The sequence below is a fragment of the Talpa occidentalis genome, unplaced genomic scaffold (genome assembly GCF_014898055.3).
Source record: "Talpa occidentalis isolate TD23 unplaced genomic scaffold, MPIMG_talOcc4v2.1 talOcc4.2, whole genome shotgun sequence".
In the NCBI taxonomy this organism is placed as follows: Eukaryota; Metazoa; Chordata; class Mammalia; order Eulipotyphla; family Talpidae; genus Talpa; species Talpa occidentalis.
This window is the reverse complement of record NW_023602073.1, coordinates 19,318,648-19,332,964: the sequence shown is the minus strand read 5'-3', so window position 1 is coordinate 19,332,964 and position 14,317 is coordinate 19,318,648. Positions and strand designations below refer to the sequence as shown.

At 51.1% G+C, this 14,317-nt stretch overlaps 1 protein-coding gene across 1 annotated transcript; it reads right to left on the bottom strand.

Annotated features, from left to right (window-relative positions):
- Positions 1 to 1,071: 1,071 nt before the first annotated feature.
- On the bottom strand, positions 1,072 to 14,076 carry LOC119251795 (zinc finger protein with KRAB and SCAN domains 3-like). Its single transcript, XM_054697999.1, has 5 exons — positions 14,036 to 14,076; positions 9,325 to 9,814; positions 7,889 to 8,057; positions 6,461 to 6,565; positions 1,072 to 5,526 (listed from the first exon to the last, which is right to left on the bottom strand). The coding sequence occupies exons 2-5, from the start codon at positions 9,751 to 9,753 to the stop codon at positions 4,556 to 4,558; spliced, it is 1,674 nt and encodes a 557-aa protein (XP_054553974.1). The 5' UTR covers positions 9,754 to 9,814; positions 14,036 to 14,076; the 3' UTR covers positions 1,072 to 4,555.
- Positions 14,077 to 14,317: the final 241 nt, after the last annotated feature.

Genomic DNA, 14,317 nt, shown 5'->3' with positions numbered 1-14,317 from the left:
TGTTTTTGTTGAGTCTCATCAGCTTTTTGTAGATTTTTGTGATCAGTCCTTTATCATTAGTGTTGTGTGCAAACATTTTCTCCCAATCGGTGGGGTGTCTCTGTTTTGGTTACTGTCTCTTTTGCTGTAAAGTTCCTTAATTTGATGTAGTCCCAGCTGTTTATCTTTGCCTTCACTATCACTGCTTTGGGTGATGTGTCTTTAAACATGTTACTGAGGTGTATGTCATGTAGTGTTTTGCCTATATTTCCTTCTATGTATTTTATGGTTTCAGGTCTTATATCTAATTCTTTAATTGATTTTGAGTTGGTTTTTGTGCATTGTGTGAGGTAGTGGTCAAGCTTCATCCTTTTGCATGTAGTGACCTAGTTTTCCCAGCACCATTTATTGAACAAACTTTTTTTGCTCCATTGCATATTCTTTGCTCCTTTGTCAAAGATTAGTTGACCGTAAATCTGTGGGTTTATTTCTGGATTTTCTATTTGGTTCCATTGGTTTGTGTGTCTGTCCTTGTTCCAATACTATGCAGTTTTGATTACTATGGCTTTGTAGTATAGTTTGAAATCTGGGAGTGTGATGCCTCCATTCCTTTTTTTTTTTTTTTTCCAGAGCTTTGGCTCTTCAGGGTTTTTGGTGGTTCCATATGAATTTCATCAATATTTGTTCTATTTCTTTGAAGAATGCCATTGACATTTTTATTGGGCTAGCACTGAATCTGTAAGTTGCTTTTGGTAGGATGGCCATTTTGAGGTTAATTCTTCCAATCCATGAGCAGGGGATGTCTTTCTTTTCACAAAGAAATCATTAACTTGAAGTTAATGCCAGGAGCCAGCTATGTGGACCTCAGATGACTGTCATCAGAAGACTCAAGGGCTCTGTCCACAGTGGCTGTGAAAAGCACAGACCAAGGGGCAGCTATGTCAGAGACCTGAAGACCTACTTAATATCCAGAATGTGGAGAAGGGTCAGTTTATACTGGAGAAGTTGCAGACTACTTGCAGCCCATAGGTGGGAAGAGTTGGGATAAGCATTTATGACTTGACAACAGAAAAGACTTCTGGAAAAGCACAGAAAGCAGTAAACTGAATGTTAGGATTCACCAGATGGCTCTGGAGTTGTAACTCAGCATCTCCCTCAAGGGCTTTTATTCCCCTGGTATTCATATATATACTTCTGGAAACTTCTCTTTCGATATTGGGTCATCGTGGTGCTTTGGGTATATTTACTAAAGTTTAGCTTCAACATCAGTTTTCCAAGCTCAACTTCATCCAAAGGATGAAGGACAGGACAAGGTATGTTTATGGTAGAGATAATACCGAGGAACCAAAGGTTTCAAGTCCATCCTTTTGAGACCCTATCTGAGTTTAACTCAACAGCATTGTTTTTTGAAATGGAAAAATGAGAAAGGATGTTTGCAGAAAGAGATTCTTGAAGGCAGCTTTCTGGAGCTCTTAATTACTAATGTCCTTTCCCTGAAACTTACCTTTATCCATCTCCATCTCATCTTCCCAGTGTTTTTTTTTTTTTTTAAGATTTATTTATTTATACAAGAACTGGGTACAGGCAGAAGCGCGGGAGGGTGAGAGGATTCACCAGAGCCAGAGCAGGGAACAGAACAGGCAGAGTGATGAAATACACTGCAGAGGGGAGCAGTGGGCGCAACAGGAGAGGTCTGCGCGCCATGTGGGACCCTCACCAGTGGCTGGGGAATGAACTGGCGCTGCAGAGGCTGCGGGCAGCTTCACAGCCCAGCGCTCAACCACTGCGCCACCAGGGGAGGCCCTTCCCAGTGCTTTTTTCCTTTATTCATGCATACAAGAACTGGGGTCTAGGCCAGAGTTGCAGGGGTGAGAGGATTCACCAGAGACAGAGTGGGGAACAGAACAGGCAGATTGAACAAAGTATACTGCTAAGGGGAGCAGCAGGCAGAACAGGAAAGGTCTGCTGCGCCATGTGGGTCAGCTCACTGGTCAGGGATCAAATTCTAGCCCTAGTGGTAATGGCACTGAGACTTAACCCCTAGGCCACCAGGGAGGCCCCCAATCCGTCCATTTTGCTGTGAATGGAAACATTTATATCTTTCCTCATGGCTGTGTGGCAACACCACATCTTCCTAGTCCAGTCCTCTCGTTGGGCAAATAGGCTGTTTCCATGTCCTAGCTATTGTAAATAATGCTGCAGCGGACACTGTAGGACATGCAATTTCTTCAGCTGGTAGTACCATGTTCTTTGGACAGATGTCCAAGAGTGGGATTGCTGGGTTACACTGCTTTTTCAAATTTAGTTTTTTAAGGTAAATCCAGATTGCTTTATAAAATATCAGCACCATCGGTGTAATAGGGCTTCTCTTTGTCCACATGCTCTCCAGGGCTCCTGGAGTACTTTTTTTAAACAGGTGCTATTCTCACAGGTGTAAGATAACAGTGGTTTTGACCTGCATCTCCCTTATTAAAAGCAATAATGAACATTTTCCATATATCTGTTAGCTTCTGGATAGCCTTCCTGGTGAACTGTCTGTCTGGATCTGCTGCCCATTAATTGAGTTTTTTAATTGTTAACTTGATTCTTTAGGTGGAATGAATCTGCTGCCCTGGAGAAGTTTGAATTTAACAGGCCTAAGTGTTGTTTTTTTTTTTTTTAAAAGACTTATTTATTTATTTATACAAGCACTGGGTACAGTAAGAAGCACGGGAGGGTAAGAGAATTCACCAGAGCTAGAGCAGGGAACAGAACAGGCAGACTGATGAAATACACTGCTGAGGGGAGCAGCGGACGCGGCGAGAGGTCTGTTGCGCCATGTGGGGCCCTTGCCTGGGGGCTGGGGATGGAACCGGTGCTGTAGAGGCTGCGGGCAGCTTCGCAGCTCAGCGCTCAACCACTGTACCACCAGGAGAGGCCCAGGCCTAAGTGTTGATGCACAATCTACAATACATTTGGGCTTGGAGGGTTGTGGGCAGGACAAAGTCTGTTGCTTTAGGGAGCACTTGGTTAGGCCCAAGTGAAATAAAAGGCAAGAACCAAGCTGCAAAGCTTTAGAGAATTCACCATATTTGCTAAAAAGTAGTAAAATGCAGAGTGGAACTTCGTGGAGGGCCCACATTCACAATGACATGGTGGTAAAGAAGCTGTCTAAGGCATCCCCATTAGAACTCACCTGGCCAAGAAAGTAGATCCTATCCAGCACAGGATACCCCATCCACACCCCACTCTGACAGTCTATGTGCTTGACAAAAATGTACTCGCACAAATTACAACCTGGACCCTCAGAATGAGACACAGGCACAAACAGCTTTGGCGAGAAATCCCTCAGAATCTAGACATCAGATTTCAGAGCTACAAAGGTCGTCTCACCAGTAAATATAATACAGCACTGTGTATGAGGCACGGGGATGTGGGTAGGCAGAAGCCCCCAAGAAATTGATGACTGTGCAGGATTCTCTCAGGCAACACTGGGCTCAGAGCAGCAACCCCACAGGAGAGCACCTGCCCAGCGGGCAGAAAGTGCTGGCTGAGGGTACCAGCCAGCCTGGAGCATGTCCAACAGGTGAGAACCAACCATTCCAGGTCCCACCTCTTCCAGACAGTTCTCCCACAGCCTCCTGGTAAGCCAGGTGTTTCCGATCACCTTCTAGAATGTGGAAGATAAATCATCTCAGGTAGACACATTTTCTGACAAACAGCTGAGGCTGTCCAAGGCGGATTAAGCCACGGCCCGGGTCTGCAGCAGGAAGGGCTCTGGGCGGCTGCAGAGGGTGGGCCTGTTCTCCCAGAGCCTGAGGAGCTGGAGCTGGTGAGAGGCGCCCGACACCCAAGAGGAGACATCACCTGCAGAGTCCTGCAGAGGTCGACCTGGGAGAGGCAAGGTCACTGGGACGGGATTCTCTCTTTTTTAAAAAGATTTATTTATTCATGCATACAAGAACCAGGGTACAGGCCAGATGTGCATAAGGGTGAGGGGATTCACCAGAGACAGAAAAGCAAAAGTGAAATTAGGATCTTTGACAGGAAGAAAGTGCAGGCAGAAGCCTTAAGTACAAAACAGGGATTAGGTCACTGCCCTAGAACACAGTGCAAAGAATTCTTTCCATGATCTAGAAGTGGGCGATTAGACCGCCTTTATTTTTTTTAAGACTCTTCCATTTTTTACCTTTTTTTTTTTTATAAGATTTATTTATTTATGCATACAAGACCTGGGGTACAGGCCTAAGGTGTGGGGGTGAGAGGCTTCACCAGAGACAGAGTGGGGAACAGAACAGGCAGATGGACCAAAGTACACTGCTAAAGGGAGCAGTGGGCGAGACAGGAGAGGTCTGCTGCGCCATGTGGGTAGCATCCTGGCAGGGGTTTGAACTCATGCTGCAGAGGCTGCGGACAGCTTCATAAGCTGCATCTTAACCCCTTGTGTCACCAGAGAGGCCCTGGGATGGGATTCTTTTTCCCACATGGCTCCTCTGGTGTTGGACCAGTTATGATGTCCAGGTGAAGCCTCTGCTGCACAAATCACACTGATGGGACTTCTCCCAGGTGTGGATCTTGGCGATGCTCAACAAGGCTTCTATGTCTCCGGCTCAGGGGGGTGTGGTGCGGGCTTATCGTTGTGGATCCGCTGGTGCCGCAGGAGGTGGGAATTCCGCCGGAAGGCCTTGCCGCACACGACGCACCGGTATGGCTTCTCCCCAGTATGGATTTTGTGATGCTCCAGAAGGCTGGAGCTCTGGCTGAAGGTCTTGCCGCAGTACTCACACTCAAAGGGCTTCTCCCCGGTGTGCGTCCTCTGGTGTTTGATGAGGTCTGAGCTGTTACCGAAGGCCTTGCCACATTCCTCGCACTCATAGGGCTTCAACCCCGTGTGGATGCGCTGGTGGATGACCAGGTCCGAGCGCCGGATGAAGGTCTTCCCACAATCCTCGCACTCATAGGGCTTTTCCCCGGTGTGGACGCGTTGATGGATGACCAGGTCCCAGCGCCGGGTGAAGGTCTTCCCACAGTCCTCGCACTCATATAGCTTCTCTCCCGTGTGGACGCGCTGATGGATGACCAGGGCCGAGTTTCGGATGAAGGCCTTCCCGCAGTCCTCACACTCATAGGGCTTCTCTCCCGTGTGGACGCGCTGATGGATGACCAGGTCCCAGCGCCGGATGAAGGTCTTCCCACAGTCCTCACACCAGTAGGGCTTCTCTCCCGTGTGGACGTGCTGATGGATGACCAGGGCCGAGCTTCCAATGAAGGTCTTCCCGCAGTACTCGCACTCATAGGGCCTCTCCCCGGTGTGGATCCGCCTGTGCTTACTCAGCCCCGAGCTCTGAGCAAAGCTCTTGCCACACTCGTGGCAAATGCGCCGCCTGCTCCCAAGGGCACGTTTCTGCCTTCTTTGGAACCCGCCCTCTTTTTCACCAACTTCTGCGCAGGGAGACATCTGGCCCGCGGCTCCCCCTGGGGGGCACAGGCTCTGGCCGGCCTCCTGCTCCAGTGGGTCCTCGTCCCCAGGTGAGCCCCTTAGCTTAGTGCACACGTCCCCACCTGAAACTACAAATGGCAGCAGCTGTCACCACGTCCCGGGACGGCCCTTGGTGAGGGCCAGGGAGGCAGTGGACAGAGGTCATGGATGCCAATGGGGAGGGTTTCAGGCAGGAACAAGGAGAGGAGTAAGGAGTGAGAATGGGGGTGCTGGGGAAGAAGGAGGCCTGAGAATAAAGGTGCAAAGTGGGAAGGAGAGAGTGGAGTGGGGGGAGGGAGGACCGAGTCTGTGCTGGGCAGACACTCAGAGGCTCTGAGCTCTAAGACGGGGAGGCAGCCCATGTCCCCCAGATTCCACACTGAAGGACTGGGCAGAGATCACAGTGAACAAGGCAAGTGGAGGGACTTCTGGAGTGTTCTGGAAGCAACAGCCAAGTGAACACCCAGGACTGAGTGTTCACCAGTGCCAAAGACTGCCACCCTTGCTCTTGTCCCAGTCAGGTGGGTCCCCAAACAACGGGCTTTGGTGGGGACAGCCTAAGCGGGAGGGCCCACTGGGCCCAGGGGGCTGTGTGACCCCAGACCTCAGTTGGTGACCTGTGTGTACGCCCTCCTCGCTGAGCTCCAACACCGCGCTTGGGAACCGAGGTGACCGTCAGCTACACACTGTCGCCCACCAACATTCCCCGAGGAGACCCCGCAATGTGCACTGTCAGGCCGGCCGCAGAAAGGGAGTGGACAAGCACGGGCACCTACTATGCACCAGACCCACATCTCCTATGAGCTGGATCTGCTTCACTGACCCCTCAACCGTCAGGAATGCTGGGAGGAGAGACGAGCAGAAGTGAGACTCAATGGTTACAAAGCTAGTCACAGACTGGTTAATCTCTGCACTTCAGAAACTGTTCTGAACCCAGTGAAAACTGCAATAGCTTCTAGCAGCCCAGGAGGCATGAATACCCAGAGGACATCAGAAAGCACGAGAGAGCAGGGCCCGCCTTACCGGGGGAGACCAGGCTGTCGCAGTCCTGCCTTGCATCCCGGCAGAAGTTCACCTGAGGCGAGTCCAGCTGTGTCCATCTGGGGGCAAGTCCAGGAACCTGGAGAACTAAGGAGGAAAATCTCTGGGTGAGATCTGCCCTGGCATTCGGCCTCTCTGCCCTGTGGAGTCCAAGTTCAAAAACTGGAATATAAATTCCTGCAAGAAATTTATAGAGTGTGCTCCCTCCCTAAACCTGACTCCCTGCAGCTCCAGCCCTGAGAGGTGCGTGCTCTGCAGACACGGAGCCACACACCAAGGCAGGATCCTTGGTCAGATATATCATGGGAGCCACATAAAACAAGCTTCTCATCTGAAGAGCCTTTGGACTTTGCTAAATTTTGGCTAAAATGTTTTTAGCTGTTGGGGGCATTCTGCTGTGGTTTTGAAAAACGAAGAGTCAGACAGGGCTGATTTAGGAAGGCAGCCACGGGTGTCTGGTTATGGAACTTGCTCAGATTCAATAGAGAAAGTAAAAGGACATTTCGGGGTTCCCTATAGGCAACAAACTCCGAAAGGGGCATGAAACAGTGTATGTGGGCCAGACTCTTCTTGACTGGGAAATAAAGATTACATGTGGCTGCTGTGTCCTTGCGGTGGGTCTTGGGTCTGCGCACCTGCTTAGGACATGTACAGCCACATCCTGTGGGGGGAGTTTCGTGTTATTAACAACAGCTCTAGGGCTTGGGAGATTGATACTCTTAATTAGCAATAATCCTCCCATCTGTGGCTCTTCTGACTGGCTTGACAGATTCTGTCCTCCCTGACACCACCGCCTAAGGCTGTACTATGAGTGTGTCCATCTGCATCTCCCTGCAGGATGCAGGGCTGCACAGCAGCAGGACTTGGGTCACTGCCGGCGCGGACTGCATGCAGGAGGCCGCCATAATCTGTGTTACATGCTGGAGAACCAATTCTTTCCAAACCCAAATTTTTTTAAAACTTATTTTTGTTGGGGCCTCCCTGGTGGTGCAGGGGTTAAAGACAGAGCTTTCAAGCTATCACCAGCCACTGCAACACAAATTCAATCCCCAGCCAGGGAGCTACCCACATGGCGCAGCAGACCTGTCTCCCTGCTGCTCCCCTCAGCAGTATATTTCAGTAGATCTGCCTGTTCTGCTCCCCACTCTCTCTGGTGACTCCTCTCACGCACCACACATCTGGCCTGTACCCCAGCTCTTACATGCATAAATAAATAAATCTTTAAAAAAAAAAACACAGCTAATTTTTGTCCGGTCTTGGTTGGGAAAGTGTTCCACCACTGTTTGAAATTTGTCTTTTACTTTCCATCTCAGTGTAAGTCCATCAGTGACGGGGTTATAAAAGAACTGTCAATGGATCTGTTAGGGGCCCGCCCCTTAAATAACGCTGGATGAGGCATGAGGAACTCACTGCCCAGAAGGTCCTCCTCACTTCCATGTGGTAAGGGCTGGGATCCCAGAGGTTCATACTCGAGCAGAGCCTTCGCCGACTGGAACTGGCCACTCTGGGACCCTCGAGATGGTGTCCACATGGCCATCTCGCAATGTAGCAGCTCTTGCCCCTGGTGACTGTCGGGGACCTGGAAGTCACCATTAACTGTTATTTCCATGTATTCATCAAACATTGCAGTGCACCTGGCACTGTTTCCACTAAAAGATTATCTTATTTAACAGATAACAACCTTCAAGCTAGTACAATTATCCCCATTTTAGTAGTGGGGAAACTGAGGCATAGAGCTTCAGCAGGGGATCCAAGCTCTCCAGCTAGTACACTGTATGCCAGGACCTGCATGCCAGGATGAGGCTCAAGCAGAAGGGCTCCAGGGCCCACGCTCCCAGCCATCACTCTGCTCCCTTCTCACACACTGCGCTTTTATGGAAACTCTGGGAATTGGCGCTCAGTTCTCAGGAATACTGAGATCTTTCCTTACCTGAAAATTGAGGATATTAACTTCTAGCTTAATGGGCTTGGGGAGTTTCACAACGCAGGCCGTGACATATGGTACATCCTTATAAAATTCAGTTTTCCTTCCAGATCTTAATAGTGAAATTATAACATTTAAGGTCCTTTCTCAAGGGTGGCTCGGAGTTCCCCACGTCCTCTGGAAAGAATGAAGAGCCTGGTGCTAAGACCTGACACAACTTGGCGCTGTTGCAGGCTGGGTGTGGTGGATCTGAGTTGAGCACCTGACCTCCTGACTGTGGGTTAGGGGTCTCTGGCCACAGGGCCTCTGAAGGATAGAGCGCAGGGCAAAGCTAACGCAAAGGGGGAACACTCCCACAGACAGGCAAGAAGATGCGCGTGAAAGCTCACTTTCCACCAGAGGTTTTGAACCTGTGATTTCCCCCAAAATGAACTACTGATTATGAATTATAGAAAAACTATTTTTACTAGGCTCTCAAAAGATTGAGTATTTCCTTCCTTTAGGAGTGGAAACAACAAACAATGTGGCGTAAGCACACCCAGAACTCTGTCAGCAATAGAAACTGCAGATGTTTTCCTGACACATGGCAGCCAGGCAAATACCATCAGTCACTCACCACTCTGACACCCCAGGGATTAGGCCAGTCCCGAGCTCTTACTCTTTCCTGCATTCATTTCAAAAAGCATGTGACTTTATCACAGATTTGCCTAGTGCTTTGCTAACCATATCTCAATATAACTAAGTTTCCCCATAACCCTTTGTACTTTCCTTTGTGTGTTGGAAAATGCTATTATGACACAGGGTCCGGGGCCTCCACCTTGCTGCCCAAGAGAGCCTGAAAACTTCTGGATCACGAGGCACTGCCTCCATGGGACCCGGAGGCTTAGGAAGGGGCAGACCCGCTGCCAGACACTACACCTGCCTCTACCTGCGGCCTGGGCGGGCCCAGCTGGCTCTCCAGATGCTCCAGCAGCAGCACCGCCTCCTCCCCGCTCTCGGGGTGCTGCTCCCGCACCCAGCACTGCAGCTCCCCGGGGAGGATGGTCAGGAACTGCTCCAGCACCAGCAGCTCCAGGATCTGCTCCTTGCTGTGCGTCTCGGGCTGCAGCCACCGTCGGCAGAGCTCCCGAAGCTGGCTCAGCGCCTCACGGGGGCCCTCGGCCTCAGGGTAGCTGAACCCTCGAAAGCGCTGGCGGGAGCGCTCAGGACCAGGAGGGAGGCCGCCTCCTAAAGCAGCCATCTCTGCTAAGGCAGCGGCTTCTTCCTCCTCCCCCTTTATGATCAGGAACCCCATCGCGTCCTGTGCACACTGGGCATCCAGGCCTGTGCCTTCCTGGAGTTCTCTGGCCATCCTGGGCCAAGGCAGTGCTCAGTCTCACTCCAGCTGGGTGCTATATTTCTGCAGAAGATTCCTAGAAGTGGGAAATCACGATTAACCAGTGAAATCTCAAGCAGTTCCCTCCTCGTCTACCCAGGAGCCCATGGACAACGCTGGGGAGCAGCTGCAAAGATTTCATCCTTGCCTTTAAGTGCCTCTGCAGCTTCATCTTTAACATGACTCCAAACTTGCTGCCCTCAACAAACTCCCACCACAGATACCATGGGCCTGGGCCCGGCTACACGCAGCGTACCCCCAGATGTCCAGGCTAGTCAGGAGAGAAATTGCAGGCAGCTGTGTCAGAGGAAACACCTCAGTCTTTGAGGGCCGTCTCCATGTCTCACCCACTTCTGAGTGACCCCAAGATCCCTGCCTTACCCCTCAGGACTCTCAGCATGAGGTGGCGGCCCATGCCTGGACTGACTGCAGAGAACTGATTTCTACGAACAACCACAATGAGCTTGTCAGCTCCCCCTCCCCAGTGCCTCCAGGCCAGAGCCCGCCGGGCCAACGCCTTGACTTTAACCCACAGCTGAGAACTCAGCTGAGCTGGCCTGGCCTTCTGACCCACAAACTGGGATATAAGAAAGAGCTTGTTTTAAGCTAATGAATTTGTGGTAAGCTGTCTGGCAGCAATAGACATGAACAGCAGGTCCTTAACCACTCAGAAGGCACTGCAATGAGGGAGGGGGAAAGACAGGACAGCAGGCCCGGGATGAGAGGAATCAGACTGAACATTTTTAAGGCCTGGACACCTGGTGGGTGAGGCTCCCAGTTTGCTCTGATGTGAGGCTTGTCCCAAAACTCACATCAAAAACCATTCATGGGGGGCCTCCCCGGTGGCGCAGCGGTTGAGCGCTGGGTTGCGAAGCTGCCCGCGGCCTCTGCGGCGCTGGTTCGATCCCCGGCTGCTCCCCGGCCACCACAGGAGGGTCCCACATGGCGCGCAGACCTCTCCTGCCGCCCGCTGCTCCCCTCAGCAGTGTACTTCGGTCCTTCTGCCTGCTCTGCTCCCTGCTCTGGCTCTGGTGAATTCTCTCACCCTCCCGCGCTTCTGACTGTACCCAATGCATGTATAAACAAACAAATAAATAAATAAATACATAAATAAAAATACATGCCTCTTAAAAAAAAAAAAAAAAAAAAACCATTCATGGGGCATCCCCTGGTGGCGCAGAGGTTGAGCGCTGGGCTGCGAAACTGCCCGCAGCCTCTGCAGCATCAGTTCAATCCCCAGCCGCCGGGGAGGGTCCCACATGGCATGCAGACCTCTCCTGCCGCCCGCTGCTCCCCTCAGCAGTGTACTTTGGTCCTTCTGCCTGCTCTGCTCCCCTCTCTGGCTCTGGTGAATTCTCTCACCCTTCCACACTTCTGACTGTACCCAGTGCTTGTATAAATAAATAAATAAATCTTTAAAAAAAAACCCAAAACCATTCATATCCAGATGAAAGGAAGCCTCCCCAGGCCTCTGAGCTTTGAGCTGAGGGGGATCCGTACCTTCTGCCTCAAAAACATGAAAGAAGCAGAAAACATCACCACATCTCAGCCTGCAGAAAGCTCCTGGTCCTGTCCACCCCCTCACTCCAAGGCTCTCCTCCCCTTCAAGGCCAAGCTTCCTGAAAGGAAGTCCAGGGGACCCCAACTCTCGCCTCACCCCCACTACCCTCCGCACACTGAGCACGGCCAGTAGCCACATGGGCTCCGGCAGAATTCACCACACACGCCTCCTCCCAACTTCCGGTCCCCATGGCTTCCTCTCAGGCAGTGGATACTGCTGTCCACTTTCCGAAATGGTCTTGTCCCTAGATGAAAGGGCCCCCTTCTCTCCTGCTTTGCCCTCCTGTTTCTTAAGCCCCTCTCACAGTAGGGTAGGTACAGACTCTCAAGTCACCGTCCTGGGCTTCATGACTAATGCACTGGGTGGCCTGGTAAGCTACTCAAGGCTTCGCACCTTTGACAGGGACAGTGACAGCAGATGGGACGCTGTGAGGATCCAGTAAATTTGTATATTAAGTTCTCACCATGCAGCCTGGCTGTGGGGAGTACAATGTAACTAGCAGCAATGGTATGATTCTCTGGTCTTTCTTTTTTAAAGATTTATTTATTTATTTATACAAGCACTGGGTACAGTCAGAAGCGCGGGAGGGTGAGAGAATCCACCAGAGCCAGAGTGGGGAGCAGAGCAGGCAGAAGGACCGAAGTACACTGCTGAGGGGAGCAGCGGGCAGCAGGAGAGGTCTGCGCGCCATGTGGGACCCTCCTCTGGTGGCTGGAGAGCAGCCGGGGGATTGAACCGGTGCTGCGGAGGCCGCGTGGCAGCTTTGCAACCCAGCGCTCAATCGCTGCGCCACCGGGGAGGCTCTGGTCTTTCTTCTTGTCCTTTTTCTCTGCCTACCTTCTTCCTCAAAGCTGTCTTTAGTGTTTACTAAATTTTAATTCTCATTTCCAGGACTGAAGACTGCTGGCCCCTCTCCAGGGCTTCCTCCCAGACAGTTCTATCTAAAATCTTATAAACAAGTCAAAATCAACACATCCCAAACCAAACTGGGCTCTTCCCCAGCACCCATCTGCCCCCCTCCCCAGCAGGATACATCACCCACTGGATAGTCTCACTTTCATCTCTGACTTGCCGCACTGGAACGAGAGCACTTGATAACTATGGCAGGAAATGCACACGAATACACCACCACCATCTGTGCTACAGACTCCATTCAATTTTCAGCACCTGCCATCTTTGGGGCACCTGTAGTGGGCCCCAACCTGTACAGAGTTCCCACCTGTGTGGGAACACCTGACACCTTTAGGTCAGGCAACAGCGTTCAGGCTCCAGCTGAGCAGAATGAGAGGTGTTGAACTGGGAGATCAGTTCCAAACTGGAAGAGCTGATCAAATAAGTAAATATATCAACGATTGTTCATCTTTGTTCTCATCATTGTGGAAAAGAGTTAAAATATGGAAAGGGGAAATCTAGAGTGAACCCCAGAATGTGGGAGTGGAACGAAAGCTGTCAGTACGAACTCCATTTCCACTATTCATTGTGACAAATAGAAAAATAGAAGTTGCAGGGCCTCCCAGGTGGTGCAGCGGTTGAGCGCTGGGTTGCGAAGCTGCCCGCAGCCTCTGCAGCATCGGTTCAATTCCCGCTGCTCCCCAGCCACCGGAGGAGGGTCCCACATGGTGCGCAGACCTCTCCTGCCTCCCGCTGCTCCCCTCAGCAGTGTACTTCGGTCCTTCTGCCTGCTCTGCTCCCCGCTCTGGCTCTGGTGAATTCTCTCACCCTCCCCCGCTTCTGACTGTACCCAATGCTTGTATAAATAAATAAATAAATAAATCTTAAAAAAAAGAAAAATAGAAGTTGCATATGTATCTGATACCCACTCAGGCTCGGAATAAGGACCTTTCTGGAGGCTCAAAAAACTGTCAGCTGTCCAGCACTGAGGAAGACCCAAGGTTTCTTCTGGACACCAAGGGCCCCAGACCATCTTCAATGCATAAAAGCCTTTCTTGCTCCTGGTAAATCTAGGCAACCAAGGAAAAGGCATCCCCAAGTCTTAGGGTCTTGGGAGTCTGAAGAGCACAGCACACAACACAAAGCAATTTGGGCCTCTGCTTTGGGATAGGCTCTTCTTCAGAATAGCTTAGATTTCTCTCCTAAGTGATAGAAACCGTTCATTATAAAGATAATTGAGGAATGACACTAACACTCAAAGAAATAGTAAGAAAAGCCGGTTCCCGAGATCGCTCACTAAAGATGATACGTCATCAAGAAATAATGCTAACAACAGTAGCAATAATAGAAAATCCCTAAATTGGTTTACCCTGTGCTCTGCCATTTTAAGTGCCTTTATGCATATTAAGTCATTTAAACCTCACAAAATAGCCAATGAAGTGACAGCACGAGCCCATTTTGTGAAACGATAAAATGACGCCCAGAGAGGTTAAGGACTGGCCAAAAGTCACGTGGCTAAGAATCAGTGGCAAGAATCAAACCACGGAGTATGACTCCGAAGTCCAGGCCGCCTCCAGTACCACCGAGTTATGTAAACTTCCTAAAGAAATCCCATACACATTCCCACCCCACCCCCACCCTCTCCCACATACACCCCCACACCCCACCCCACACCCCCCACACCCCCACACACACACACACACGAACGCGGGGACAAAAGAACGGCGCAACAGGTGGAGGAGAGTTACCAAAGGAGATCTTAACCCGCACCAGGGACTCGGCACCCAAAGCGTGACCCCGACTCACCACGCGCTCCCCGAGTTCCGGAACCTAGCAACTCCGGCGGGGCGGGGCGGGGCGGGGCGGCGCCGGGCGACTTCCGGCCTCTCTAGCCGCCCCCCGCGCTCGCTCGTCTGCTCCTCCCCGCGCGGCCCCGCCCCCGTCCGGAGGGCCGCCTTCGAACGCGCATTTCCCAGCAGGGACGCCCGAGAAAGCGGGGTGCAGACTCGAGCTCCCCTGGCCTCATTTGCGAATCGAAGGAAGTACAAAGGATTCAAATGATATTTTCGTGTGAAGTCAGAAACCCTT

What these genes read in the sequence shown, in the direction of transcription:
- LOC119251795 (XM_054697999.1), bottom strand. Translation starts at nt 9,753, where the DNA reads ATGGCCAGAGAACTCCAGGAAGGCACAGGCCTGGATGCCCAGTGTGCA. An exon ending in CGCCCAGGCCGCAGGTAGAG is followed by an intron (nt 8,058 to 9,324) that starts GCAGGTGTAGTG and finishes GGTGACTTCCAG; the next exon opens with GTCCCCGACAGTCACCAGGG. An exon ending in CGACAGCCTGGTCTCCCCCG is followed by an intron (nt 5,527 to 6,460) that starts GTAAGGCGGGCC and finishes TGCCATTTGTAG; the next exon opens with TTTCAGGTGGGGACGTGTGC.